Source organism: Pezoporus wallicus, unplaced genomic scaffold (genome assembly GCF_028554395.1).
Source record: "Pezoporus wallicus isolate ANWC-B61680 ecotype Strahan unplaced genomic scaffold, APGP_CSIRO_Pwel_v1 contig_11829, whole genome shotgun sequence".
Lineage (NCBI taxonomy): Eukaryota > Metazoa > Chordata > Aves > Psittaciformes > Psittacidae > Pezoporus > Pezoporus wallicus.
The window spans coordinates 1,281,497-1,309,069 of NW_026635494.1; the positions used below are offsets into that span (position 1 = coordinate 1,281,497).

At 50.2% G+C, this 27,573-nt stretch overlaps 1 protein-coding gene across 2 annotated transcripts in view; it reads left to right on the top strand.

Annotated features, from left to right (window-relative positions):
* The window catches only part of SORL1 (sortilin related receptor 1), a 44,932-nt gene that overhangs the window by 7,972 nt on the left and 9,387 nt on the right, over window positions 1-27,573 (top strand). Inside the window, exons 2-40 of one of the 2 annotated variants that reach the window (XM_057396509.1) lie at window positions 448-564; window positions 652-777; window positions 1,186-1,347; window positions 2,660-2,727; window positions 3,025-3,205; window positions 4,792-4,893; window positions 5,174-5,343; window positions 5,494-5,686; window positions 5,833-5,950; window positions 6,447-6,520; window positions 8,480-8,568; window positions 8,644-8,822; window positions 9,990-10,176; window positions 11,207-11,335; window positions 11,541-11,626; window positions 12,783-12,955; window positions 13,122-13,253; window positions 13,742-13,833; window positions 14,547-14,793; window positions 14,871-15,009; window positions 15,177-15,350; window positions 15,512-15,625; window positions 16,295-16,417; window positions 16,566-16,685; window positions 17,852-17,977; window positions 18,177-18,284; window positions 18,706-18,837; window positions 19,058-19,189; window positions 19,754-19,888; window positions 20,240-20,395; window positions 20,852-21,001; window positions 21,390-21,518; window positions 22,944-23,070; window positions 23,573-23,742; window positions 24,305-24,417; window positions 24,730-24,834; window positions 25,791-25,863; window positions 26,950-27,032; window positions 27,291-27,387. In XM_057396509.1, coding sequence (XP_057252492.1) covers window positions 448-564; window positions 652-777; window positions 1,186-1,347; window positions 2,660-2,727; window positions 3,025-3,205; window positions 4,792-4,893; window positions 5,174-5,343; window positions 5,494-5,686; window positions 5,833-5,950; window positions 6,447-6,520; window positions 8,480-8,568; window positions 8,644-8,822; window positions 9,990-10,176; window positions 11,207-11,335; window positions 11,541-11,626; window positions 12,783-12,955; window positions 13,122-13,253; window positions 13,742-13,833; window positions 14,547-14,793; window positions 14,871-15,009; window positions 15,177-15,350; window positions 15,512-15,625; window positions 16,295-16,417; window positions 16,566-16,685; window positions 17,852-17,977; window positions 18,177-18,284; window positions 18,706-18,837; window positions 19,058-19,189; window positions 19,754-19,888; window positions 20,240-20,395; window positions 20,852-21,001; window positions 21,390-21,518; window positions 22,944-23,070; window positions 23,573-23,742; window positions 24,305-24,417; window positions 24,730-24,834; window positions 25,791-25,863; window positions 26,950-27,032; window positions 27,291-27,387 — 5,131 coding nt within the window. The remainder of the gene's footprint in view (window positions 1-447; window positions 565-651; window positions 778-1,185; window positions 1,348-2,659; window positions 2,728-3,024; window positions 3,206-4,791; window positions 4,894-5,173; window positions 5,344-5,493; window positions 5,687-5,832; window positions 5,951-6,446; window positions 6,521-8,479; window positions 8,569-8,643; window positions 8,823-9,989; window positions 10,177-11,206; window positions 11,336-11,540; window positions 11,627-12,782; window positions 12,956-13,121; window positions 13,254-13,741; window positions 13,834-14,546; window positions 14,794-14,870; window positions 15,010-15,176; window positions 15,351-15,511; window positions 15,626-16,294; window positions 16,418-16,565; window positions 16,686-17,851; window positions 17,978-18,176; window positions 18,285-18,705; window positions 18,838-19,057; window positions 19,190-19,753; window positions 19,889-20,239; window positions 20,396-20,851; window positions 21,002-21,389; window positions 21,519-22,943; window positions 23,071-23,572; window positions 23,743-24,304; window positions 24,418-24,729; window positions 24,835-25,790; window positions 25,864-26,949; window positions 27,033-27,290; window positions 27,388-27,573) is intronic. The other variant, XM_057396516.1, reaches the window with a different exon arrangement.

The following is a 27,573-nucleotide window of genomic DNA, read 5'->3' on the forward strand; positions in this document are numbered from 1 at the left end:
ATGGTTACTACAGGCTTGCCCAGAGGCTCTTGCACCCTCAGCTCCAGCCACAGTGGTGCTGAGATAGCTTCCCCATCAAAAGTGGTCCTTCATGACTGGTGCTGATACAGTGCTGCCAGGTACCAATGCACACACAGGGGATAACGGGATCGTGTATGGCTGCATTTGTGTTGGAAACCAGCACGTCCTTCATGGTACAGAAGAACTTGCTGCAGACCTGTTTCCCTGTGGCCCTTCACCTAGTTAGCCTGGATTTGAGATCCCATCTCTGTCCTTGGCTTTAGTTTTCATTCTCACATCTCCCAAATCCTATTTCTATAAAGGGAAAACTAGCACGCATATTGCCAACGCGCTCATGAAAGATGCTGCTTTACGTGGTGCCATGCTGGACCACCACAGTGTGGTGTGGAGCTGGGCCTCAGGGTGCCCTTTTCCTTGGTGTTCCAGGTCAGCCTCAACGATTCCCACAATCAGATGGTCGTTCACTGGGCTGGAGAGAAGAGCAACGTGATCGTGGCCTTGGCCAGAGACAGCCTGTCTTTGCTGGGTCCTAAAAACAGCGATGTAAGTCATGCAGCCCGGTGCTGCCCTGGGGCTCCTGCTCTGCTGCTGTACCAGGCACGGTGTCACTGTGGGGCTTCTCCTTTGCAGGTTTACGTATCTTATGACTACGGGAAGAGTTTTAAGAAGATTTCGGAGAGGTTCGGCTTCAGCACAGGGAACAGCAGCGAGGTGGCCATAGCTCAGTTCTACCACAGCCCAGCTGACAACAAGAGGGTGAGGAGGCTGCAGGGCAGGGCCACTTCATTGCCACCAACAGCACAAACATGCGTGGTCCTCGGTGCCATGGTGGCAGTGCCCATAGCAGTACAGCTGCTCCTTGGTACAGGAGGAGTATCTGTAAAGGTACTGCATCCTTAGCAACTCGTCCCTATAGAGTGACAAGCTGTGTTGCCATCACTAGTGTTGTTACAGAGCTACAGCCGCAAATGTTAATTCAGGCTTTATCTATCTACACCAAGGTCACCTTTCTCCTGGCAGGCAAATTCCTTTCTTCCAGAGTTTGCCCTCCCAAAGGCTCCCCCGGGATGCGTGCCTTTGTTATTGCTAGCCTGAGCTCTGCTCTGACCTCCTGGAGCCTGACTGCCTGCTCTCCTTCTTCCTTGCTGGTCCCTCTCTTCCCAGTATATCTTCGTGGATGCCTTTGTCCCGTACCTCTGGATCACCACCGACTTCTGCAGCACTATCCAGGGCTTCTCGATCCCCTTCAGAGCAGCAGATCTCCTCCTGCACAGCAGGAACCCCAACCTCCTCTTGGGCTTCGACAGGTCTCATCCGAAGAAACAGGTGAGCACTTCTGCTTAGATGGGAGGGCCAGCATCCTGCCTCTGCTGTGGCATTCCCCCAGGCCCCATAGACCTTACAGTGAGCCAAGAGACACCCTGCCCTATGCCAGCACCATGTGAGTTCACGCTTTGACTGTGCAGGGTGTCTGATCTCAGACCACTGCATGCAGAGCTGTACCAGACTGGCCAAGACACCCATTTCCTACAGGTCAGTCTGGTTTCTGACCTCTGCAGCAGCGAGTTTGTAGTACCTGTAGCATGGCTTCCTTAAAGATTTCCTCTCCCTTTTCCTTCATATATTCTGGTCCCTCCAGGCTTCTCCTGGCTGTATTGATCTCCCCAGCTACTGCAGCTGTAACTCGCCACGGAGTGCTGGCACTGAGGCAGAACTGACCTCTGCAGTATTTCATGTGGGCATGTGGTTTGGCTTTGGGTCTTGCACAACAAATTGCTTCTTGAAAACAAACACTTTGTTTTTTCCCCTGGAGCTATTGGGCAAAGATTGTAAGTAATTACAACATCTCCAGATAGACCCAGGCAGCTTAAGCAAAACAAGCATCCTCCAGCATGTGAATGGGGATGCATACAGTCTGCAGTGTTTGCAGTCTGGTGGTAACCGGGTGCGTGCTGGGTGCCACTGATGCCTTCCAAGGGGGATGGAGCTGGCTAGGAGCAATACCTTCCCTGCTGGCCTGGCTGTTGAGGCTGGGGTCTGGCTGCCCGTATCCATGTACCTGCAAAACAGAGGCAAAAGTCACAGTTTGGGTGCCACCACAGTGCTTGGTTTCAGGGACACCTTTGGGGGACAGGATCCGCAGGGGAGCTGATGTGCCTGCGGGCTGGTGTGTTCGTTGCTGCTGCTCTCCTTGGTGCAGTGGAAGATGCTATCTCTCCTCCTGACCTTTACCTTACTGATGTTCACAACAACAGCCTGTCGCTGTGCTTGGGGATGCAACAGCCTCCAAGGGGGAGGAGGCTCTGCCCAGATATTTACCCTTGCTGTCGCCCTTCATCGGTACATCACACCACGTTATTGTTATGTCTGAGTTAGTGTAAAACCAGGTGGGCAACAGACAGTGGGAAATCCTTTGGGTAGGGACAAATTTTGTGGGTTTAGGTTACTCTCCTGAAGCTATAAAGATTGCTGTTGTTCCAGGGAGCTGCCATGTAAAGAGAAGTCATCAAAGTAGTTAATGGTTTTGTGATGGACACATGTCCATCCTGTTTTTGCTGTCTCAGACTGGGTCTCCTTAAGGGATTGGGTCTCTTTTGGTTGTCCAGTCCCACTGGCATCTTTCTTTTTGTCATTGCAGCTCTGGAAATCAGATGATTTTGGCCAGACCTGGATAATGATTCAGGAACATGTGAAGTCTTTCTCTTGGTATGTATCACACCTGCGTATGTACTGATACCTGCCCAGCTCCTGTCTTCTCTCACTCCTCACTTCCTGCCCTGTGCAAACCAAGGACATGGGTACCAAATCCAGCAGAGACCCTGCACCATGAGGACAAGAGACAGCCAACAACACATACAACCAGGGGTGCTCCACATTTACCCTGCTTCTTACCTGTCCCCAGCCCCATCTCTTAAAAGCATTCCTGCTCCTTGTTACTTGCTGCCTTCTGCATTGCTCTGGGTGCAGAGCTACCACCACCACCTCTCTCGTTGTCCTTTCCAGGGGGGTTGAGCCCTATGACAAGCCAAATACAGTGTACATCGAGCGGCACGAGCCTTCTGGGGCTTCCACTGTCATTCGCAGCACTGATTTCTTTCAAAGCCGAGAAAATAAAGAGATAATCCTGGAGGACGTTGAAGACTTCCAGCTCAGGGACAAATACATGTTTGCAACCAAATCTGTGGTGAGTATCATGCGAGAAACACCACCGAGGGTGATGCTCGGTGCTTTTCTGCAGGCTGGGCAGAACTAGGTCAGCTTGGGAAGTGCTGGGATCCAGGAAAAGCCACAGGATGCCTGGGAAAGCCGGTGAGGAGAAGGGGGATGTGGTGCAGCAGCTTGGTGGTCAGGAGGCCGCTTGTCAGAGAGGATTACTGTCAAACATGGACGAGGTCCATGTAGCCGAATGTGCTCCAGCCTGGAAAGAAAGCTGGATTTTCAGTCTCCTTTCCTAAGAAAAGAGGATAGGTGAAAGCTGCCTTTTGGTCCCCCTGCAGCCAGGGCCCCCCTATACCTTCTGCAGCTGTGGGACAGTTTCAGACCAACCTGAAAGCAAGCTAGAAGGCATCTGTGCTTTCTCTGAGGGCAAGTCCTTTCTAGACAATCAGAGCCACAACACCAGAGGGGTAGAGTCCTATTCCTTCCAGAACATGCCAGCATTGCTTTCCTCTCCTGCTGCTGCCACTGAGCCTGCTTTAATGAGCAACCTTTGCCATTTAGGGGTGACTCCTTGCAAAACCACGTAGAGTTTCCTACGTTGCCAGGGGACGTGTTTGCAGAGCACTTTCTGTTTCTCAGAAGTCTCTCTTGCAGGTAGCACAGCCTGCAACTCTTGGGGCCCATCCCCTTGGCACTATGCCTGCTCTGAAGCCTGCTGTGGTTTGCAGGAGATGTTATCTAGGCTTGCTGTTGGCGTTTGGTGAGACACGGGGGGGTGGTTGTGTCTGTGGAGAAGCCACCAGGCTCACAGGGCAACATCCTGAGAGTGCGAGGCAGGTTTGTATAGGGGCCTTTCCATGCATGAATTCAATCTGGGGGTTCTTTCTGCTTCTGGAAGGCTCAGAGTCACTGTCACGCTTCTCTGTACAGCTCTAATCACTGGTGTTGCATTAAACAACATTGAAATCCCTTGTATTCCGTGCTCAGGCAAAGACTGATGGGAAACACAGGCTCTGGGAGGGAGGCCAGCCTGGCTGCAAACCCCAGATTTGGAAATGACATCCCCAGGTCTGGAATCAGGCACTTGCATCAAAGCTGGGCTGCAACGGGAGCAGCGCAATGGGGAGAGGCCAGGCTGGGTGTTAGAGGCACCCAGGACTCTGACTTGTGCTCCTTCCCGTGGGAGTCGCGGTTGCTTAGCAATACGGAGCCTGGGAAAACCAGGCCACTTATTTTTGGAGCCTAAATCTGGGTTTAGGTTCTTACCATTGGCATCCCATACGAAACAGGTTGCCCCCAGCCTGTTACTTTTTCGGCTTCCTGCTGGCGCCTTTCGTTTTGTGCAAATTGCTAAAAATAGGGAGGAAAGGACAAACTGCTCTGCAGAAAGAGGAGGAATTAAACCCCTAAATCCAGCCTCCTTACCTCCACCTGAAGACCTTGAGCAGGGTGCTGGTCTCCATCAGTCACAGGCCATGTTTTGCCTGCATACAAATAGAGACCCATCACACTGTGTGGGTCTGCCCCAGGCTGCCTTTTGGCTGCCGCGGGAGATGAAGGTGATTTGGGGGGTGAGAGCTGCTCCTAACACATCCCTCTGCTCTGCCGCAGCGTTTGCCAGGCGGCTCGCAGCCGCCTTCGGTCCAGCTCTGGGTTTCCTTCAACCGCAAGCCGATGCGTGTGGCACAGTTCGTAACCAAGCATCCAATTAAGGTAAGTGATGCTTTCCAAGGGGACCTCCTCCTCTCTCCCTCCTGTGCCAAGGATACCCTCAGATGTCAACACCAATTCTCTGCCTTTCACTAGACACTGCAGGAGCTGGACCTCGTATGATCCTGCTTGGGGAGGGGATGGGCTGAGCAGAAATACACATGGGTGTAGGGAAGGGTAACGTTAAGCCAGCTAAAAGGAAACACTAAACCAGTCTGTATGTAAACCCTGCTTGTATGCCCACACCTATGAAGCCTGCTCACCTGTCATTTACATTCCTAAGGAATATTATGTTGCCGATGCCTCAGAGGACCAGGTGTTTGTGTGTGTCAGCCATGATGACAACCGTACCAACCTCTACATCTCAGAGGCAGAAGGCCTGAAGTTCTCCTTGTCTTTAGAAAACGTGCTCTACTACAGCCCGGGAGGAGCTGGAAGTGACACCTTAGTCAGGTAACGCGGGATGTGCCTAAGGGGAATATCAGACATAATCATTGTAGCATTTGATCAAAGCATTGCCCTGATCTCCAGGCTTGATATTCTCCCACTCCCCAGGCCAGGGAGGCTGCGATTCACTGATCCTACCTTTGCATTCCCTCGCAGGTATTTTGCCAACGAGCCCTTTGCAGACTTCCATCGTGTTGAAGGCGTGCGGGGTGTCTACATCGCCACCCTGATCAACGGCTCCTTCAGCGAGGAGAACATGCGCTCCGTCATCACCTTTGACAAAGGGGGGACCTGGGAGCTGCTGCAGCCCCCAGCGCAGACGCGCTATGGGGAGCGGATAGACTGTGAGGTAGTGCAGGGCAGGGAGAAGCATCCTCCAAAAGAGGCTGGAGCGCAATCCTGCTCGGAGAGCATCTCTCCCAAGTGGAGATAGCCAGACTCGGTGGGACGAGGGCACCCGATGGAGGGATAATGAACTGTGTTTTACCTTTCCAGTTCTCCCAGGGCTGCTCCCTCCACCTAGCCCAGCGCCTGAGCCAGCTGCTGAATTTCCAGCTGCGCAGGATGCCCATTCTGTCCAAGGAGTCGGCACCAGGACTGATCATCGCCACCGGTACTGCGGCCATGCAGGGGCTTGGGGCACGTTGTTGTTAGGACATGAGGAACCTGGCAGCATCTAGTTTGTATCTGCAGGTTACCAAAGTACATTTTGCTATCCTTCCTCTGCTGCAGTCCCCATACAGTAATTACAGCATGTACATTTTACTGCAGCACAGTGATGTGAGAAACCTTGTCTGCTTCGTTCTGATCCTCCTTCCTGCCACTGTCCACATGAAGGGTGTCTCGAACATACAGAACTTCCTGTTTGTCTCACTCTGCTACTGAAGAAGACACTTAAACGTTTTGTTTGATGTTATTTATAGCCATAGCTTTTTACCCAGATGCTTTTGAAACTTGTAATAGTCTTCAAAATATTTGCTTTTTGAAGGGATTAATTTATAGTGTGAAAAATCAGCTCTTCAGTCAGATAAAAATAGTTTAGAGGTGTCTGGCTTCATTTTAAGCAATCTCTTTGCATGCCTCAAGAATGATTTCTCCCATTATCCTAGGTTCCATTGGCAAGAACATGGCAAAGAAAACCAATGTCTATGTCTCAAGCAGTGCCGGAGCAAGGTGGAGAGAGGTAAGGATGTTCTTTTGCTTGCTGGCCCAGCCAAGGCAGTGGTGTAGCAGGTAGGATGGTGGCAGAAATATAGATAAGTGATGTGCAGCTCTTGGGCATTAAAGGTGACCTCCGCCTGCGTGTCCAAGAGCTGTAGCTGGAAGGTGCTGAATGTCCCTTGAAACCAAGGCATAAAGGTCTTTAGGTGAAGGACCAGGCATGGGTTGGCATGGAGGTGAACCTCTTAGTGCTCTTGGTGAAGGTGGTGTGTTCAAGCACAGGAGAGAGATATTTCTTCTTTTCAAGTGGCAGGATTTGCCCTCAGCACAGGTCATCTGGCCCCTTTTAGACAGGGCTGACAGCCAGGACTTAGGATGGGAGAGTGTCTGGAGCCATCTTCCAGAAAAATGGGATGTTGCTCTCGGTTTATGGGGAGGTTGCTGTTTACTAAGTGGGTGTTCTGGTCTGCGGCAGTACTTGTGGTCTGCCCGTGCGTTCTGCAGCCAGTGTAACATGGTATTCCAACATCTGCAAGCCATTTAAATCTGTGAACTAAGCGGCCTCCTTTTCCTCTTCCAAGTGCTGCGCGGTCTGGGATGAGGACTGGGAAGCAGCGGTGGGGACACCCCACAGCTCCTGACTGCTGCCAAAGCCAACCGTGGGTCAGAGGCTGGCCCTGGATGAGAGCGGGCACCTCTGAAAGCAGGGGGACCTGTTGCTTATCCCTATGGGAGCCCTGAGGAGCCCTCATGGCTAGGGATGGGGATCAGGAAGCGGAGACTTTGAGGTGCTTCAAGGCAGGTTTGTGCTGGAGTGCAATTTAAACGTGCCGAGGAAGCGCTGACCCACGGTTAACAGCTCCCGAGTTCCTCAGGCCCTTTGTATCACGAGCAGAGGTGCAGAACGCCACTCAGCAGTGTCACCCCTGAGCTGAGAAGCAGTAACCCAGCTCCCCCCTGTTGGCTTTGGCAAGCAGCAGGCTGGAAGGCTCAGTGCTCTCCAGATCGCTGCTATGATCTCACAGCACAGCATAGAAAGAAACAATACATTCCGTGCCCTGCCTAAGAACGTCCCCAAGTGCGTTCTGCGAGCAGATTCAGGCACGTACATGCTTCCTATTTTCACCCTCAACTGCACTGAGCTCCTGGGATAGGAAAGGAAAGGTGATTTTTTTTGTGTTGGTGGTCACTAAAAGCTGTAAGTGAGCATGAAATACAGGTTCTTTTCTGCAGGGTGGGTAGAATCATAGAATAGTTAGGGTTGGAAAGGACCTTAAGATCATCCAGTTCCACCCCCCCTGCCATGGGCAGGGACACCTCACACTAAACCATCTCACCCAAGGCTTCATCCAACCTGGCCTTGAACACCGCCAGGGATGGAGCATTCCCAGCCTCCCTGGGCAACCCATTCCAGTGCCTCACCACCCTCACAGGAAATAATTTCCTCCTTATAGCCAATCTAAACTTCCCCTGTTTAAGCTTTAACCCATTACCTCTTGTCCTGTCACTACAGTAGTAGTGTAGCAGATGTATAAGCTATCTCCAGAGCTTGTTTCTGCATGCCATGTCCCCAGTTTGAGCATTCAAAACACCTTACACGTACCTGCAGCCCGAGGAAGGTGGCAAGCCCTTGCTGAGTGTCAGGAAAGCCTGGCAGGCATGACCTGCAGACTAAGGGGGGAGCAGTGGGCTCTGGTTTGATGTAATAGCACTTTTTCCAGTGTTTCTTTCCCTGCACGAGGCACAGTGCTGCTCCTAAACACAGCTCTACATTTAGGGAAATGGGGCTGGCTGCTTTTGCCTACAGATGTCAGCCCATAAACACTTGGATCTGGTGCCTCCAGGTACTTGGCTCAACCCAGGCGACCCCAAACATCAGCTCGGGTCAGGCAGTACTCCTGTCAAAGCATGCTTTCCATCCAAGCTTCTCCCTTAACTCAGCACAGCTCTGATGCACCCCTTGGCTGCGTTTCTCTTCCAGGCGCTGTCTGGACCCCACTATTACACCTGGGGTGACCACGGTGGCATTCTTGTGGCCATCGCGCAAGGCACCGAGACCAACCAGCTCAAGTGAGTAGGGGGGAGGCAGTGCCCTGTGCCCAGCAGAACCTGTTCCTAGCAGCATTCCCAATCCTCTTTCTCCAGGTACAGCACAAATGAAGGGGAAACCTGGAAAGTGTTCACTTTCTCAGAGAAGCCGGTGTTTGTGTACGGACTGCTCACTGAGCCTGGGGAGAAAAGCACCATATTCACCATCTTTGGCTCGTACAAAGAGAATGGCCACAGCTGGTTGATACTGCAGATCAACACCACTGACGTGCTGGGTAAGGGGACAAGTGACAGAGCCATCGCTGACGCTGGTTCTGTCAGTGCCCACCCTGTAGCTTTGCAGGTTGCACACACTAATAAGCCCTCACACCAGAAACCAGCCAGTCCCACGCTGCACAGCCTGTGCCCAGTACCCCTGGGGGTGCAAGAGAGCTCTTAACATACCCTTTCTGGGGGGCTGAGATCGAGGAGGTGGCATAGGAAAGGTTTTCAGAAGTCCAAAGCAACCAAGGGACCTCAGGCTATGAGCCAAACTACTCCATCATCCAAGGCTCATACATTCCCACTGATGGGTGCCTAAATGCAAATGGGGTGCAGAAACGCTTTTGTTGCTCTTCCCCTCTATTCCGGTTTCCAAAAAAAACCCCAGTGAAATGCCCTGAAGTCCCGTTAGCAGCAGACCAACCCCACTTTGCTGGCTGTCCCATGGAGGCAGGGGATAAAGGGCATCTCCTGTGGAGGCCATCTGCTTTTAGGTGCCTGTCCCTCATACCTCATGTCCACACAGACACAACTGCTGAAGGCATTCAATGTCCCCTGTGCTCTTCCCCATCACTTCCATCCTCACTGAGCACTTTGTTGAAGAGGAAAGGGGAAAAAAAAAGAGAAAGGATCCTTCTGAAGGCTTGTAGCTATGAATGTTTTATAACCCATTTCAGCTTTGATTGCAAGGCAGCATTTTAATCAAAGAGCAGTTAAACCCAGCAGAGGAATTTCCCTGACTAAAATTTATAACCAATTCCCTTGACGTTTTGTTAGAAATGGATCTGTTTGGTAACCAGAACGACTCCATTTAAATGAGGCATCACAGATTCACTGTCACCGCGACGGAGCTGCTTGTTGCCTCCTGTCACTGAGTGCCGCTGCACGCCCTGAGCTGAAATGCTTCCTGCTTTGCCTTTTCTTTTGGGCTAGAGCCATGCAGCCAGGGGGGAGCCACTCGTTTTGTGCCGGAGGAGGGCAGCGGGAGGGAAAGGACAACGGGCATTATTGCAGTGCATGGCTGGGTGCCAGTGTGCCTGCTCTCACTTCCAGCATCCTCACTGGGCACACACCAGCAGCAGTGCTGAGGGACATCTGCTGCTCTCTTGCCTTTAAACCCTTGTTCTGGGGTGCCACAAGGACTGTTCCTCTCTTTCCCCTCCCCTTGCTGCTTCTCTTAGGGGTCCCTTGCACAGAGAATGACTACAAACTGTGGTCACCCTCCGATGAGCGAGGCAATGAATGCTTGCTGGGGCATAAGACTGTCTTCAAAAGGAGGACTCCTCATGCGACCTGTTTCAATGGGGAAGACTTTGACAGGCCTGTCATGGTCTCCAACTGCTCTTGTACAAGGGAAGACTTTGAATGGTAAATATCAATTAATTTCTTTTAGTTTGGATTGGAAGTTTGAGATAAATACCTGTGACCAATCGCTCAAAGTGAACAAACATCCAATTTACTGAGCTCTGTGTATTGTTGCTTGATTTTATAGCACAGAGGAAACTAAATAGACTGAAAACATCCTTTCATTAACAACAGGGCATAAGACTTAATTAATGTCTTTAGAACCTTTCAGGAGCCTCTGAAAGGCTCCATAGAAGTGGAAAGCATTGTTAACCCATCACCTTCTTTCAAATGATGACAGACAATTTCCCATCACATAGAGAGATCCTCCACCAAAAAACTTAGGGACCATTTAGCAACAGGGATGCAACTGGACCTGCTCTATCATTGTATCTGCAACTAGCACATTACTGACCCTGCACAGCTCTCACGATTAGGAACCATGCTCTGGCCACCTGATGCAGAGGTTTGGGGTTAGAAAGTGAACTGCTGTGCAGGGTCTGACTGCTTGAGTGCCCAGTACACAGAGTTAAGGACAGGGGTCCAGCTCTGCTTGTCCGATGCCGAGGCAGAGATTGAGTCCAGCTCATCATGAGCAGACTGAGAATAGGGCTTGTAGGATCTAATTGCTGCCTCAGAATCACAGCCCTGGACTCCATGTAAAATGAGATTGACACAACCTCTTCCACAGTGTTTTCCAAAGAACAGATCGCACTGTAACTCCCATTCTACCAACAGGAAAAGCCAAGAGACCAGTGAGCTAAGCCAACTAGCAGAACTGGGGCTTACAGCCAGGCTTTCAGGGCACACTGGCTCAGTTGTGCCTTGCTGCCTCACCTGCCTACTTTGGGCAAGCTTATATCCAAAATGCTCTTGAAGCTCCCTGGAGAGAGAAGCTGTACGATATTATTGTGCAGCTAAATACTGATAATAACAGACTTCTGAGATGCTTTGGGTCCTTTAAACTTCTATGCAGAAATAGAGCAGAGCAATAGTGTAACACAGCTGAGTTTTTGCCTTCCATCCATCCTTCCTTACACCTTTCTTCTTGCAGTGATTTTGGGTTTAAACTGAGTGATGACTTATCATTAGAAGTTTGTGTCCCTGACCCTGAATTTGCTGGCAAACCATATGATCCACCAGTCCCTTGCCCTGTTGGCTCAACTTACAAGAGGACTCGAGGGTATGTATTTGACTTGGGAGAGGATTTATCCTAGTGGTGATTAAAAAACCCCAAATGACCACAAAACCCCCACACAAACACCCCATAAGTGGCAGTAAACAAACTGCATGTTTAGACATACATTGCAACAAAGCAACACTGCTTATGCTAGCTGCACACGTTAATAGCTTCCATAAGATAAACTGCATGACTGTGTATGTTGCAGCTATCGAAAGATCTCTGGGGACACTTGTACAGGTGGAGACATCGAGTCGCGGCTCGAAGGGGAGCTGGTACCGTGCCCTTTAGCTGGTGAGTACGTACAGGACTGCTTTGTGCCCACCAAACTTCACCTCTCTCCCTCTTTTCTCCTCTCAAAGCACTGACACAGCCTCCTGCCCCTGTTCTGCCAGTGTTATTTGCATTCTGCTCATTACAGCTCTAATTTAATCTGCCGTCATGAGCTGCGTGATTAGCATGCTGCAGCACAGCAGCTCAAGAGCGAGCCTGACACGGGGAAGAGGCTTGTGTAAGGCGCTCACAGACCCACCAGCGTGAGGTTTCCCTGTGTCATCCTAAGATGGTTGAGGGTGCAGAAGATATTCCAGCTGCAAACCAGAGCAGCAGGTGCCTGGGGAAGCATTCCCTCTGCTGGGATTCATGCCAATGCCATGCTTAGTTTTGCTCCTCGTGCAGAGCATGACACGTTATTCACCCCTCTGAGCCCTCTTGAGCTATTTGGAGAGCTGTTAGTCATGCTGAGAAGGGCCCTGCTGACTGAAAAGTAAACCTGCAGTCCCCACCGGGCTGGGCTTTGAAGTGCCGTGTTCCCAGAGTATTTACTGATCGTCTTCAGATACGTGTTGGCTCGCACCATGGTAACACTTTCATGTACCGTATCTGTTTCGTATCTCCCTATTATCTCATTAGGGATGCACAGCCAGAGTTACTTACTGACATTAGCTTTACTCATTAAGAGCATTATTGGCCTTTACTAGTAGCGTGCTAATGCCAGGGAGACTTTGTCCCGGACCAGGATCCCATTACACTGGATTCGGCGCGATACAGAAACAAAACCCACTCTGGGATATCAACTGCAGTGCCCATGTCCCCCAGGACTTGCAGATTTCCATCACTCCCACCTTTTTATGAGGTTTTTGAGGAGCAGGAGATCAGTATTTAGTTTCCAATTGGCAGTGCACTAACGTGGGAAGGAAGGGTCACGGCACATTTTGCCGTGCTCGGCTCCTCCTGGAACAAACAATGGTTGCAGTGTGCTCCTGGGCACACACGGGACCTGCACAAGGCTATTAGTGTGTTCCCATTAACCTAAGCCCACTGAGACAAAGGGCCTTTGCCTTCCTTACGCTGAGGTGCTAAAACAAGCACCAGGAGTAAGACAAAATACCTATTCGCCCCTTGAGTAGCCTAAAATGGCCTCTGAATAAGGCACCCTGTGTTCTTGCAGAGGAGAACGAGTTCATTCTCTACGCCACCCGCTACTCCATCCATCGCTACGACCTTGCCTCTGGTGTCAGTGAGGAGCTGCCCCTGGCTGGGCTACGAGGGGCAGTCGCCCTGGACTTTGACTACGACCACAACTGCTTGTACTGGGCTGATGTCACTCTTGACATTATACAGGTGAGGTGGGGAGTGCTGGCCACCTGTGGCATCGCCTCCTTGCACCATACACACCCCTCAGTGCAAATGTTTGTCTTGGATACTCCTCCCTCCGAGCTGTCTGTTAGTGACTGTGCTCATGAGCAAGTTCCTCATCTGCTTTTCTGATTTATTCCTTTCTTTGCAGCGTCTTTGTCTCAACGGCAGCTCCGGGCAAGAAATAATCATAAGCACCGGGCTGGAAACAGTGGAAGCGTTGGCCTTTGAACCTCTCAGTCAACTGCTGTATTGGGTCAATGCTGGGATTCCCAAAATTGAGGTACAGCTATGCTCACCGGGCTACACTGATGTGTCACAGTGCATCTTTGAGGTGCCTGAGCTCTAAGCTGGCTTCTGCCCTGAAATCTTATTGCTGATGGGACATTACTGAACACTGACCCACATGCCACTTCATTGGATCTAAACACAAACAGGCTATGACAACACTCAGCCCTGTGTACTTAAACGAGGTCACTTTGTGAGGCTGAATCACACAGCAGAAACGGGAGAAAAAGCAACAGCCTTGTGCAGTATGCACAGCCACCACAGGGCACACAGAGTGCTCACTCTGCCATGTAGAAACATCAATAAATGCATGGATCTACCCTCTTTTATTACCTCAGGAACTGCTCCCTGTGCCCACAGCAGCTGTTTTATTAGGGAGCAGTGATTACCTACCATAGATTGCATGTAACTTTAACCAGCACAACTGCCTCCCATACTGCCCGCACTAAAGGCGCCCCTCCTGGCTTTTGGTTACCATTCTAGGTTGCCAATCCAGACGGAGACCTGCGACTCACCGTCCTCAATTCCTCAATCCTTGAACGACCCAGAGCCCTCACTCTAGTTCCCCAAGATGGGTAAGAAAGAAAGCATCGCAAGTAGCCTTTGTGTTCACCAGGGGAATCATTCTGGTCCTTCACTGCTACCCTCATAAGAAGCAAACATGAGGAAGTGTGCTGCATGGAAAGCTTTTAAGACTCAGTCCCAAAGGGTGGGATGGGGGGACAGGAGTGATGGCAGGCAGCACAGCAGTCCTGCCCCATGCAGCCCCTTCCTGCCATTTCATACCCAACTAAAGCAGGAGCAGAGATCACAAACTGTTTCTCCTTTCAGTTTAACTGCTGCTTTTCCTATCTGTACATATCTACTAGTAAATAACTCTTCCTGCCAGTAAAACTGGTCTGGTCACTGAGGAAAGCATTGCAGTAATGCATGAGAAACTGAGCTGTACTCAAATTCAAGAGCCAAATGGAAGCTACAGTTTTGGTGCACTGCAAATAGAGCCCTGACAAACCTGAGCTGTATTTAGGCATATGTGCTAAAGCAAAGCAGTTCAGTGCAAGGTAACCTACAGCTGCACTCACACCACAGAGCCTGCAGCTAAGGAAGCCTCTGTGCTGCTTGTAGATCTGTTGGTAGCATTCATTTGAATTGCAAAGAGCTCCCTTTTTCCAAAGCATGTCTTGCAAGAGATACGGAATGTAAAGTATTCAAACCTCTGCTCATGCCCCGTTTCCTTTTGATGAGCTGGTTTGTTACTATGTCGAGTAATCTCTCTGCCTCTTGCCAGGCTGATGTTCTGGACAGACTGGGGAGATTCCAGAGCCGGCATTTACCGCAGCGACATGGATGGGTCATCGGCTGGGTGCATCGTTTCGGAGGGCGTGCGGTGGCCAAATGGCATCTCTGTGGATGACCACTGGATCTACTGGACCGAAGCCTATATGGACAGGATTGAGAGGGTGGATTTCAATGGGATGCAGAGGTCTGTGATCCTGGACAGCCTCCCTCACCCTTATGCTATTGCTGTGTTTAAGGTATGTATATGGCGGCTCCTTTCCCGTCCGCACACATTTCCATAGCATGCATGCTAAGAGCAAAGCCTGTGTTTCAGAATGAAATCTACTGGAACGACTGGTCACAGCTGAGTATTTTCAGAGCATCCAAAAACAGTGGCTCAAGAATGGAGATCTTAGTGGGTCGATTGAATGGGATCATGGATATGAAAATCTTTTACAGAGGAAAGACAACAGGTAATGGCATGAGTGCGTAGATGATACTTAGGGATGTGATTTAGCAGAGCTAGCTCCCAATGGGAATATGAACCCAAAACCCGGGATATCAGGTGAAATTGGGCTTCCCACTGCATCTCCAGCCCTCTGTCCTAACAGCGTCCCCTTCCTCTCTGCCCTCACACCAGGGGAGAACGCCTGCATCACCAAGCCCTGCAGCCTGCTCTGCCTGCCCAAGTCAAACAACGGCAGGAGCTGCAAGTGCCCCGAGGGGGTGTCCAGCACCGTGCTGCCCACAGGGGAGGTCAGGTGCGACTGTCCTCGTGGCTACATCATGAAGAACAACACCTGCATAAAGGAAGGTAAAACCATGCTTGGTTCTTGCTGCGGCTTTATACTGAGGGGTGGCTCCTGCCATTGCAAGAGGTCAGCATGATCTTTCCAAGGAGGAGTATGGCCTGTCCTCTGAAAGCGCAGCGTCATGCCTCGTGCCAGCTCGGTTTTGTTTTCCCTTTTGCACCAGAAAACACGTGTCTGCCGAATCAGTACAGATGCTTCAATGGGAACTGCATCAACAGCATTTGGCAGTGTGACAACGATAATGACTGTGGGGACATGAGCGATGAGAAGAACTGCCGTAAGTGTCCTGAGGTGGTGTTTGCCTGTCCAAATTTAGATGTCTGCTGTGTTGGCAGTGCACCTGAGCCTATGGTGTATGCTCCCTTGACAGTCATGGAGAGCAAGAGGTGCTCCTTTGATAGGCATCTGAAGCCAGTCAGATGAGTTGTGTCCTGCAAGGGCCAGTATTTCCCCCTTGACCAATTCAGTTGTAAACGTCTAAAATGCAGCGAGACTGATGCCAGCTCTCACAGGAGGGTGTGTGTTTGTCCTTGCAGTAATTGTCTTCTGAGCCTAATTGAGGACACAGCCAATGATGAGGAAAAGAGTGCAGATAGAAAGCGACTTTCTGTCTGCATCGTGCAGACATAGGCTTCTTGTTGAGCTAATAAATCAAGTTCACACATTAAAGATGGAGGTCTCATTTTGAGTAAAATTAGGGACTGCCAATGCATGCAGGAGGGGCAGATGTTCCATAGCTTTGCAGAGCTTGCAGGGTTTGGAATAGTGCACCATGGAAAAAAAGGCTGGGTTTAAAGACAGGAGCAGCATCGAGCGAAGCTTGTAGGATGCCATCCCTCTCGCTTCACTTCCATGCATTGAGTACACGCACTTGGGCAACAGCAGCTGTTTCCCAACCACCACCTTAACCTCCTGCTCCTCCTCCTCTCCTTCCTCGCTGTGTTAGCTACCACTGTGTGCGATGCCGAGACCCAGTTCCGCTGCCAGGGCTCAGGGACATGCATCCCACTGTCCTACAAATGTGACCTGGAGGACGACTGCGGGGACAACAGCGATGAAAGTCACTGCGGTGAGTGCCCTCAAACCTCCTTCCCTGTCCCTGTGTAAGGGCACAGTGGTTTGGGGCAGGGTGTTACGTGTTTACTGGGTACTGGCTGCTCCTCCTCCTCCTCTCCCCTGGTCCTGACATCATCTGAACTGCGTGTGCTTGTTCGCAGAGGCCCATCAGTGTAAAAGTGATGAATTCAGCTGCAGCTCAGGGATGTGCATTCGTCTCTCCTGGATGTGTGATGGTGATAACGATTGCAGGGACTGGTCCGATGAAGCGAACTGCACTGGTGAGCACGTTGACGTGACCAATAATCTTCCTTTGCAAACACTTGCAGCCTGAGATGCTATAAATACCAGCTAACATCTTGTGCCTCAGTTTCCCTGCTTGTGAACTGCACCACTCAGCCAGGCAGCCTGCAGCTCAGCTTGGGGTGGATCTAGAAGATCCCTTTCAGGCCTCCAAGCTCCTGCGTGCTCACCTCCTGTGGCATTTACCATGCCTCAAGCCTATTGGGTTTATAGCATGGCGCAGGGGATCTTCACTGTTAGTATTCCGAGTGCGTGGCTATATAAGGTTTAAATTATAATGGTATCACTTATCTCTCATGTGAGTTTCTCCAGGGAGAACTGTTACAGGAAAGGAACCTACTTCAAAAAGTGTATCAGGTTTGTAAAGCCTGAAGTTGGAATTATCTAAGAGGATCACAGTTATTGGAGAAACATTTCATCTGACTTCAACAGCGGCAATTATTGCTCTTATCTCAAATAATTACATTTCACACTGAATATCTAATAGAATATTACTGCCACAAGATTGCAGTATTTTGAAATATCTGCAAGTGCATGTCACTCGCTAGCCTAAAATCCACCATCGTGCAATTTAATTAAGTTGAACACTGCTTTTCTGCTCAATAACGACGAGCGCTCTCCTGGATGAAGAACAGTATTTGTCTCTAAAGCGACAACATAGACTAGGCTTCAACCAAGATACGCCACAGGCAGATACTCTTGTGACAGGAGCCTGAGGAAAGCCAGGGCCCTCCTCCCTTGGAAACCCGAGGAGAATTGCATTTCTAATTTGGTTTGGCAACACAGAACAGCCTTGCCTGCCTTAATTAAAGGCTGTCTCTGATCTGTCCTGCCCTGCATGGGGGACCGCGCCGCCCCGCCAAGCCTTGCTTATGCTGTGATGTTTCTTGCCATCTCTGGCAAGATGCCACCGCTGCCACCTTTTCCCACTCACTCAAAGGGCTGAGATCAAAGGGGGATCTTTGGGAGGGCTTGCTAGCCTCCAAAAGCCATCCCCCATGCACAGCAGGAGAAGGAAAGACCACAGTGTGACCCAGGAGATCCTGGAATCTCTTGCCAGGGGCCTGACACATATTGCAGCTTGGGGGGGACGTGGCAGTGCCCCACACTCAGACCTCCCCCCCCCCCCCGGCTCTGGTTTCAGCAGTATATCACACGTGCGAGGCCTCCAGCTTCCAGTGCCACAACGGACACTGCATCCCACAGCGCTGGGCGTGCGACGGGGATGCTGACTGCCAGGATGGCTCCGATGAGGACCCTGCCAACTGCGGTAACATGAGGATGGGGTTCTGCAATGGGGAGGGAGGGATTGCTACAAACCCACCGAGATAAACCTGCAGCAAATGCAGGGGGATGATTCCCATCCCTCCAAAAGCAGGGAGAAGACAACTGGGGCTCTGCTGTGGCTACTTAAAGGCAGCCTTAGACACCCCCCCCACCCCCAGCATCTACCCAATTCTGCATTTCAGAAAAGAAGTGCAACGGCTTCCAGTGCCCCAACGGCACTTGCATCCCAACCAGCAAACACTGTGATGGCATCAACGACTGCTCCGATGCCTCGGATGAGCAGCACTGTGGTGAGTACCGGAGCTGCGGGGAGCTGGCAGGGTTCTACCAGTGAGGGCTGACAGCCCTTCACGGTCTGCCAAAGCCTCTCTCACTGGGAAAAAAAGCCCCGGTGAGATAATGGGAAAGCCTTAGTTAGCATTCAGGAGCCCCTCGGGAAATCAGCTGGTCTGTGAGTGTCAGCAAAAGGCCCTGGCAGGGCTGTCGCCCATAGGAAGGATGCGCTGTCAGGAGCTGTATTCAAGGAGGTGACCAAACCCTTCCTGGTGCCTGTGCCAACCTGCTTGCACCCCAATGCGTTAGCGGGTGAGGAAACTTTGTGTAACTTGCTGAAATCTGGCTGCTGCACTCAGGTCTGCAGATCACAGTGGATGGCATTCCTTCTGCCAAGGACAGCAGAGGTGCCATCCCTTCTCCTCCTCACCTCTCTAGAACCCCTGTGCACCCGCTACATGGATTTTGTGTGCAAGAACCGGCAGCAGTGCTTGTTCCATTCCATGGTGTGTGATGGCATCATCCAGTGTCGAGATGGATCAGATGAAGATGCCAACTATGCTGGCTGCTGTAAGTGTGATATTGTGCATCTTTGCAAAAGGAGGTTGGGTAGAGAATGAAACCAGATGCGTGGAGAAGAAAATGTATCCCCCAAGGTACCAGAAAGCTGCCACATCTCCTAAGAGGTGTCTCTGGTAATGCTCTGTTTATAAATCAGTGATTGACTGCTTCCTCAATGATGAGCTTCCCTCAAGCCCTTGGTCTTTACCTCTCATGCTTCTCTATGCAGCCCAGGACCCCGAGTTCCACCGGACCTGCGACCAGTTCAGCTTCCAGTGCCAGAATGGTGTGTGCATCAGCCTGGTATGGAAGTGCGATGGGATGGATGACTGTGGCGATTACTCTGACGAGGCAAACTGTGGTGAGCAGTACCTCAGGGTCTCTTGTCACTGTAGCTCCAGCCCCCTTTGAATATCAGGAGCATTCTTCATGTTTTACATAAGGACTTGTGTATAACCTGATGCGGCTGGCACATCTTGTGGCTGACTAAGTCATATGTGACCATATTTACTCCACAGATTCCCAGCCCAAAGCAGACAGGCAGTTTTCAGCCAGACTCAATATTTACACCACTGTTCCCTGGGGAGCTGTAGGAGCTGTACCCAGCCAGATGAAGCAGCTGCCTCTTCATTTCAGAGTTGCAGGGCTTGCTTCTCCCTTTCTGCCAAGCTCTGTCTGAATTTTGCTGGTTCTGAGACCATAGGTGGTGTCTGGCCATGAAGCATGCAGACGTAATAGTGATGACAACAGGAATGGGGATGCTGGGGATGAAGAGGAAGGACTCTGCCCATGCTGCTTAGGCAGATAGATAGTGTGATGCTCTCTGGATCAGCCGTGGCCCAGCCTGAGATGCTCCCATGCCTCAACTCTGATGAAGAGTGGCGAGATAACACTGGAGCTCACAGGGCTCTCCTGTTGTTGTCAGAAAACCCAACAGAAGCCCCAAACTGCTCCCGGTACTACCAGTTCCAGTGTGGCAATGGGCACTGCATCCCCAACCGATGGAAGTGCGATGAGGAGAACGACTGCGGGGACTGGTCTGATGAGAAGGACTGTGAGGGTAAGGGAACACAGCACTCTGCTCACAGGAGCCCTGGCTGAGGCTGGGCTGTGGCATGCTGAAGGACTACTTGTAGCATCAGCTGCCTTCCCACAGGGCTGCCTGTGCCAGCTCCAATGGCTCCAAAAATCCCCTATAAATGGCCAAGTGTGCACACTCGTGCATCTTTTAACTCTGTGGTTTTGGAAATGCCGATTAGCAGCTGTGTAGATACGATGCAGATGACAACTGGGCTTGTAACACCTTGACTGCTGCTCACTGCCTTCCACTGACAGTGGCCCTCAGTCTGATGGGAACAGCCCATATGCAGGAACAAGGACTTCAGCTCAGCTCTCCCCGGTGTATTTGCAGGTTCTCCGGTTCATCCCATCACTACATCCATCCCACCGACGTGTTTACCGAACCACTTCCGTTGCAACAGCGGCACCTGCATCATGAACAGTTGGGTCTGTGATGGCTACAAGGACTGCACCGATGGCTCCGATGAGGAAGCTTGTCCTACCTCGCGTAAGCTTTTCTCTTCCTCTGTAGGATCGTGTCCACAGGGACTGTTGGCCTTTTGGTCTCAGCTCCTTACCAGATAACAGGGTTGAATTACAACAGGTCCCTGCTCAAATGACAGGTCTTAGAGTGCGTAGGGACATGGGAAGCAGGGCTGCAGAGCGGGTTTTCCAACTCACTCCTGTGCTGAAGGTTAAAAGAGGGGTTTTTCTCACCGTGGTCGTTTCTAACGCTTGCTGAGCTCCGAGCTGGTGCAGCACATCTCCTGCAAACCAGTTGCTTTTCCAGCCCTCTGCAGTCAGGAGAGAGGATGGCTTTGGACATCCCAGCACCAGCCACCTACCTGCTAGATGGGAAGAGATTGCCATCTAGTGGAGTCGAGACCTGGAGACAGGTTTTGGTCTTTGGTGCCTGTGGCAGCCTCATGGCTTGGGTGGTTTCCTCACTGGCTGCTGTGTGCAGGACCCAACGTGACGGCCACCTCCCCGGCGCTGAAGGGACGCTGCAGCAGGTTCGAGTTCGAGTGCCAGCAGCTGCACAAGTGCATTCCCAACTGGAAGCGGTGCGACGGCGTGCGGGACTGCCAGGATGGCACGGATGAGAGGAACTGCCGTAAGTGTGAGGAGGGGACAATGACTCTCTGGCCCTTTCCCTTGGGAACCTCTTTGTGAGGACAGTGGAGCCACTGAGGAATGTTATTGCTGGTGAAATCCTTGCAGTAAATGCAGCATTAGAGTAAAAAAGACCCAACCAAGCAGAGATATTCCCATTAGAAGTCCAGTGGGGTTGTTTTCTGTGGGATAAACTCCAGGTTCTTCTGATGCCATCATGCCAGAAGATGCAGCCACAATGAGATAGCCCTGTGACTGACACACTCTGCTTGATATGCAGCTGCCCCACCACCCTGCCAGCTTTGTAGCAGCACTGGCACTGGAAACAGCCCAGTGCTGGTGAGGAAACTTTAATGCCTTGAGTCCTGAAACCATTCTGCCTCTTTCAGCTACTCAGAGCACCCTGTCATGCCCTAATGGTTATAAATGTGAGGATGGAGAGACCTGCATTATGTTGACAGAGCGGTGTGATGGATTCCTGGACTGCTCAGACAGCAGTGATGAGAAGAACTGTACCGGTAAGCAACAGCCCTCTCCCATTTCCCATGCTCTGCTCTGTGTTAGCACGCAGAGGAGCTCTCCTGATTACATGACCTTGCATTCATAACATCCTAGACACATCTGCCTGCGTTCAGCTGTGCAGCCTGCCTCCTCACCCATTTATACTCAACTTCCCAGCCAGCTTCTGCACTAGCAATTTGTCTTTTGAGCCTCAAGCACAGAAAAACAACTTGAGGATGGGAGCAAAGCTGTCTATTTTACATAGTGAAGCAATGGTCTCCAGCTCTGTCCTCCTCTGCAGGGTGACCCTGGGAAAATGGCAAGTCCCCTGCTGCCATCACTGGTCCTCCCACACTGGCCTTTGGTGGTCCTGTGGAGGCACAGGGGATGCAGGCAGCAGCCGGCCCTGGGCAGATAACAGCGATCAATCGCTGCCTCTGGACAGCCATGAGGTTGAGCTGCTTTTCTAGTGACCTGCTTGGGGGTTTGAGCATCAATCAGGTTATAGTTCTTTAATTATATATTGATTGGGGGAGGCTAGCAGATTCAGGAGAGGGGGAAGGAGCTGCTGAGATTCATGGCTTGGCTGCTACACCAAGGGGAAACCATCTCTTTTCCCTTGGATATCTCGCTGTGCCTGTCTGCGGACCTGCATCCCTGCTGGGTTTCATTTCCAGATTGTTAGGGAAAATGAAACAGCAGTTTGGCTCTGCTCCACTTGGTTTCTCTACAGCATGAGGAACGAAGCTGTGCACCCAAGCCACGCCAGGCCATGGCATTTGAATGTGGGCTCTGATACGTAGTCCCTGGAGGGAGAGAGCAGGGAATGGCCTAGTGGGAGCAGGGCATAGACTGGGGCCATTTCAGACAAGCACCACCAGTCTCTGCCTCTGCCAGCACTGGACTTCACAGCCCTGTTACCCCCTAAATGCCTCTCCCAAGGTCAGGTGGTGATTCAACTGCAGAGCTTGCGTCAAAGCAATCCCCAGACTACTCCTTTAATTACCAGCCTTTGCTTGGGTCCTTCTGAACACAAGATGCGATAAGGAAAATCGCACCAAGAAAGGCCCTGGATAGCTTACAGTGACAGCACGGATCCATTGCACAAGTAGAAAAGTGACTTAGCTTGCACTGATCCTTTTGCACTCATACACTTCCAAAATGATGTTGAGTATTTCATGCAGACAGACAAGAGGTTGTGGGGAGAGCTGAGAGCACCAGGGGTACGTTCCTGCTCTGAACTGCCTCCTGACAAGCATGCTCTTCTCCACTGATAACACCCACCTAAATTACACATCTAATTCAAATGGTGCAGACACTCCCTTCAGTCATACTGCTGTTCCTGCCTCCACCTGTTTGGGCTACAAACACAACTCTTGTTTCTGTTGTGGGAAAGGACTTGTTTCCCGGCGATAGGCTAACGTTTGCCATTGCCTGCTTAGATGACACAATCGTGTACAAAGTCCAGAACCTCCAATGGACGGCTGATTTCTCTGGCGACATCACTCTGACCTGGGCTCGGCCAAAAAGAATGTCCTCGACCTCCTGTGTTTACAACATCTATTACAGGTACACCGCCCACTGCACTGCATGACCCGGTGCTACTCATATCAAGTATAGGGTAGGAGAAGCATGAGCAAAGGTATCAATATGCCCGTGCTTACAGCAAAGTACCGTACAGAATCAGGCCTGAAAGACTGAGCTGTGCAATCTAGTTCTGCTCAGAAAACCAAGGCTATGTTTGTTTTGTCCACTACTCGTGTAATGTAGCTTTCTTGGAGGTGGAGAGGGTCTTGCTTTTGTGGGACCACTAACATTGAGAACAAAGTCAAGAAATGAGGGCACAGAAGTTACAGAAAACCTCAGAGGATAGTGCTGATAAGTCACTAAGCTATGTTTAGTTCAGGCTCTCAAAGAGCATCTTTCAAGTTGGTGGTGTGGCTTGATTGAAAAGAACACTAAGCAGCAGGCTCTTAACATACAGATAGATGGCTTCACTCTTTGGGACAAGCTGTGTCCCCTCTATTACTAAACACCATCCTGACTGGAGAGGTGGGACTCTCTCGTGCAGGACAGTTGGTGAAAGCATTTGGAAGATCTTGGAAACCCACAGCAACAAAACCAACAGCGTTTTGAAAGTCCTCAAGCCTGACTGTACCTATCAGGTGAAAGTCCAAGTGCAGTGTCTCAGCCGAGTCTACAACACCAATGACTTCATCACCCTCCGGGCACCAGAAGGATGTAAGTAAACCTGCACGGATCATACCAGTGACCTGGTGCATGCTGCTTTGGCTTACGCAGTACTTACTGCAGAGGTATCCCTATTACATACAAAAGGAGTCTTTCCACAGGTCTGGGAATTGTGCTGGACTGGGAAAAGGGCCATGGGTTCCCAGCCTAGAGTCAGCCCTGCACTGAGTCACTAGCCTGCCTTCTTTCTTCCCCATGGCTTAGTGGTTTAGTATCCCTGGGAAGTTCATCCCTTCTCACAGTGCTGAGCCTGTGGGATTGTTCAGTACCACACACAAGGAGCAAGAGCCTTCTATCTGCAGATTGGAGATCAGACGAAGGAAAGGATGCAAAAGAGAGCAAAGATCTTGGTGAAATCCTAGCTTCACTGCTGTTACAAGCAAGGCTTCATTGCTCCAGAGGGAGGTGATAGGGATTTGGGACACAACTGTGGGAATAAGACATCTCCCATGAGCCAGACCTGCTTGGCCATCCCCTCTTTGTCCTAGACTTTCCCTGTGTGATCTGGAAACACAACTGCGACAGTCACTAACACCTTGGTTTCTCTCCCTAGTACCAGATGCTCCCTTTAACCTTCAGCTGTCCCTGAATAAAGAAGCTGAGGGTGTGGTGATGAGCTCCTGGAGTCCCCCTGTGAATGCCCACGGCCTCATACGGGAATTCATTGTGAGTCCACGGAGGGATAGGGAAGGCTGTTGGGGGCTCACAGCAGCATGGGCTGGCCTGTCTGAACACAGCTATCCCTGCAAAGGAGGGGGGCCAGGAATAGGGCATTTTGTAGAGGCAATCTGCTGAGAGCATCATAGCAAGTTGGGAGAAGAAATGCTGCAGAGCTGTAGGTAGCGCTGCCACCCTAAGTTCATAGCTTCATTTCTGGCTCCCTTTCTAAGCTTTCATACTTCTTTTCATCGACATTTTGACACAGAGGGTCAAGTCGCCCTGCAGTGGAACCCTCATCCTTTGTTTTGGTGCTTCTAGGTGGAATACAGCAGGAGTGGATCCAAGGAGTGGTCATCTCTTAGGACCACGAAGAACTACACTGAGATCAAGAACTTACAGGCCAACACATTGTACACAGTTAGAGTGAGTATTTTCAAGGCTCTGTCTATGCATGCTCTCATTACTTTTCACTGCATGGTCTAAGTCCTGCACAGTCAAGTACTTTCTAAAATAGTATGCTGTTAAAACCCTGCCCTTTAACGTCAACCCACAATGGGGACTTGGCATTTGCACTGCTAATGTATATAGTTTCAAGGCCTGAATTAAGGCCCTTCATTTGGCCATCCCAGGTGGCCAGGCTGTATTATGAAATCTGCACTAATTGTCCATTCCAATGTCACTGTAATTGCACTGGATCTGGGTCACAGACAAATCTGGTCCTTACTATATCACCAGGAAAAGCAGCAGATCGACCCATGGGGAATATATGCACATGGGAGAAGCTGGGTAATTATAGACAGAAGTAATAAGAATAGGAAACAAAAGTCTGCACACTGAACCCTGGGAAATAACATGCTCTGCCACTGTCCACCCCTCCCTGTGCAGAATGAGCATGGATAGCTCACGGGGAGGTGGGATTAATGAGACCCCACTCCCATGAATCAGTGTTATTCTTACAGTAGGCTGGAGCAAGTCTTTCCTTCCACGGTATTACTTCCCATATTAATCTATTCCCAAATAAGTCTTTGGAACTAGATTCAGAGCTTGCATGGGCTTCACCAGCATGATTCTTTGGACCGATAGAGTCCAAAGCTCCTTATCTTGCTGGACTTCTCATAAAGATCTCATAAGAGAACAGTTATCTGCAAAGAGGATGCACCTCCCTCCTCTTAGATTCCTTTAATTGACTTAAAGTAGTCTGCTTTATCTCTGTAATACCCATTTTATTGCCAAGTAATTAAGCTATTGTTTGCTTCAAAGTCCTTTTCCCATGAGCTCTGCCATGTCCATAACCTTGCTTTAACCTCATTCTCCTTTTGCATTATACAATGTTGGCATTATACATTTGTTCATATTAACCAGCCCTCTTGTTTGAAAAGGTTGCTGCGGTAACTAGTCGAGGAGTGGGAAACTGGAGTGATTCCAAATCCATAACCACCATAAAAGGCAAAGGTAAATGTTGTTGTTTCAATCGACTTGGATAACATAACAAAAAGGCAGAAGCTAAGCCTGAAGTGTTAGCATCAGCATACCACTACCAGCATAACCACCCCTTTGTCCTCTGTTCTTCCCTATGGAAGGCTGTACACTATTTATTACTTTGCTATACCAGACTGAACAGGTCTCTGACTCTCCCTCTGAACTCTGTGGCATGTAGGATGGGTGTACTGCCCTGGAAGTGGGCAAGAAGCCTATGCCGAAGGTGCCCCTCTCTCCTAGACTGCAGATGGATTCCCTCTGGCTTACGTAGGCTAGATCCTACCTTCAGATAGGCAAGACGCATTACCACCAACTCCTTTTGAAAGGATGCTTGCTCGTTCTTCTCCCTCTTAGGTTACGATTATGAAGGTTTCTGCATCTCATGTAGGTTAGACCACTGAAAGGCCGCTAAAGCTCCCAGCAACTACCACAACATTACAGTCTGACAGCAGATAAATTCAATCACAGTCAATTTTCCCCCCAAACTGTTTTTAGAAAAGCCTTTTGAAATCGTTTGTATTCACGCCAAGCTTTATCTCCCAAACCCGCATTCCGATGTCAAAATCATCTGCTAATTTGTTAGATAAAAGTGTATCCTCACTCTGCTGACAAAGGAAGGAAAGGAAACACCATGCTATTAAAACTGCAGGATTCAGATAAAAAAACAGAGGTAGAAAGAACTGTACCAATTTTCACTTCTGGCTTTGCAAGAGTGTTTGGCAACTGTCCCCACCAAGACCTCCTCCCCTCCCTCAGAAGGCCATTAACTGTGATATGAGCTTGTCCCACTGAGTTCAGAAGTAAAATACCTGAGCCCAAACCTCTCTGCTTCCAGCCTGTTCTGAGCAAGGCACGGATAAGGCAGACTGTGGGTGGTTGACAGAAAATGATGGAAGTACAGCCTGTCAGTGTCTTGTCTGAGGGATGTATGGCTTACAGGCAACGTTGGGGCTGGAAGGATGGGGGATTCCTGGTCTGAGAGCTGGTTGTCATAATGAAAGCCTGTATTTTACCTCTCAATAAGTATTTGCACTTCTTTGTGTTTCTCTTTGCTTCCAGTCATTCCTCCTCCTGTCATACACATTGAGAGCTACAGTGAAGACTCCGTAAGCTTCAGCCTAAAAATGACTACTAATATCAAGGTAACATTTTCACCTTCTGAAACTGAAAGAAAGGGATGCATTGAGTAAGTGGTAAATACTGGATGGGATAAGCTGTCACTATGTAAGCGCTGGAATTAACTTATTTCATGCTAAATCATTTCTTACTACTCATAAACTGCCCCAGCTCTTAATTAGGATGGAAAATACAATGCAGAGACTTTCAGCAGTGACTCTTTCACTGTATGGAAACTGGCTGAACTGAGGGTTCCTGTTCTGTGTGCCCTTGCTGCTTGACAGGTCAGCGGTTACGTTGTGAACATCTACTGGACGTTTGACACACACAGGCAGGAAAAAAGGACTCTGATCATAGAAGGAGAAAAGTCCATCCAAAAAGGTAAATTCTGTGCTAAGTATAAAATTCTGCTTTAGTCAACAGCAAATGGAAGGTTTTACAGAAGGACGTGTTCTACTTTTGCAACTAGTAGCTTCTGTTTAGTATAAAGTACATCTGGAAAGGACAAGCCAGCAAATCCCTGGCCTCTGTTGCCAGGACTTGGAGATTTCAAGCAGATTTGGGATT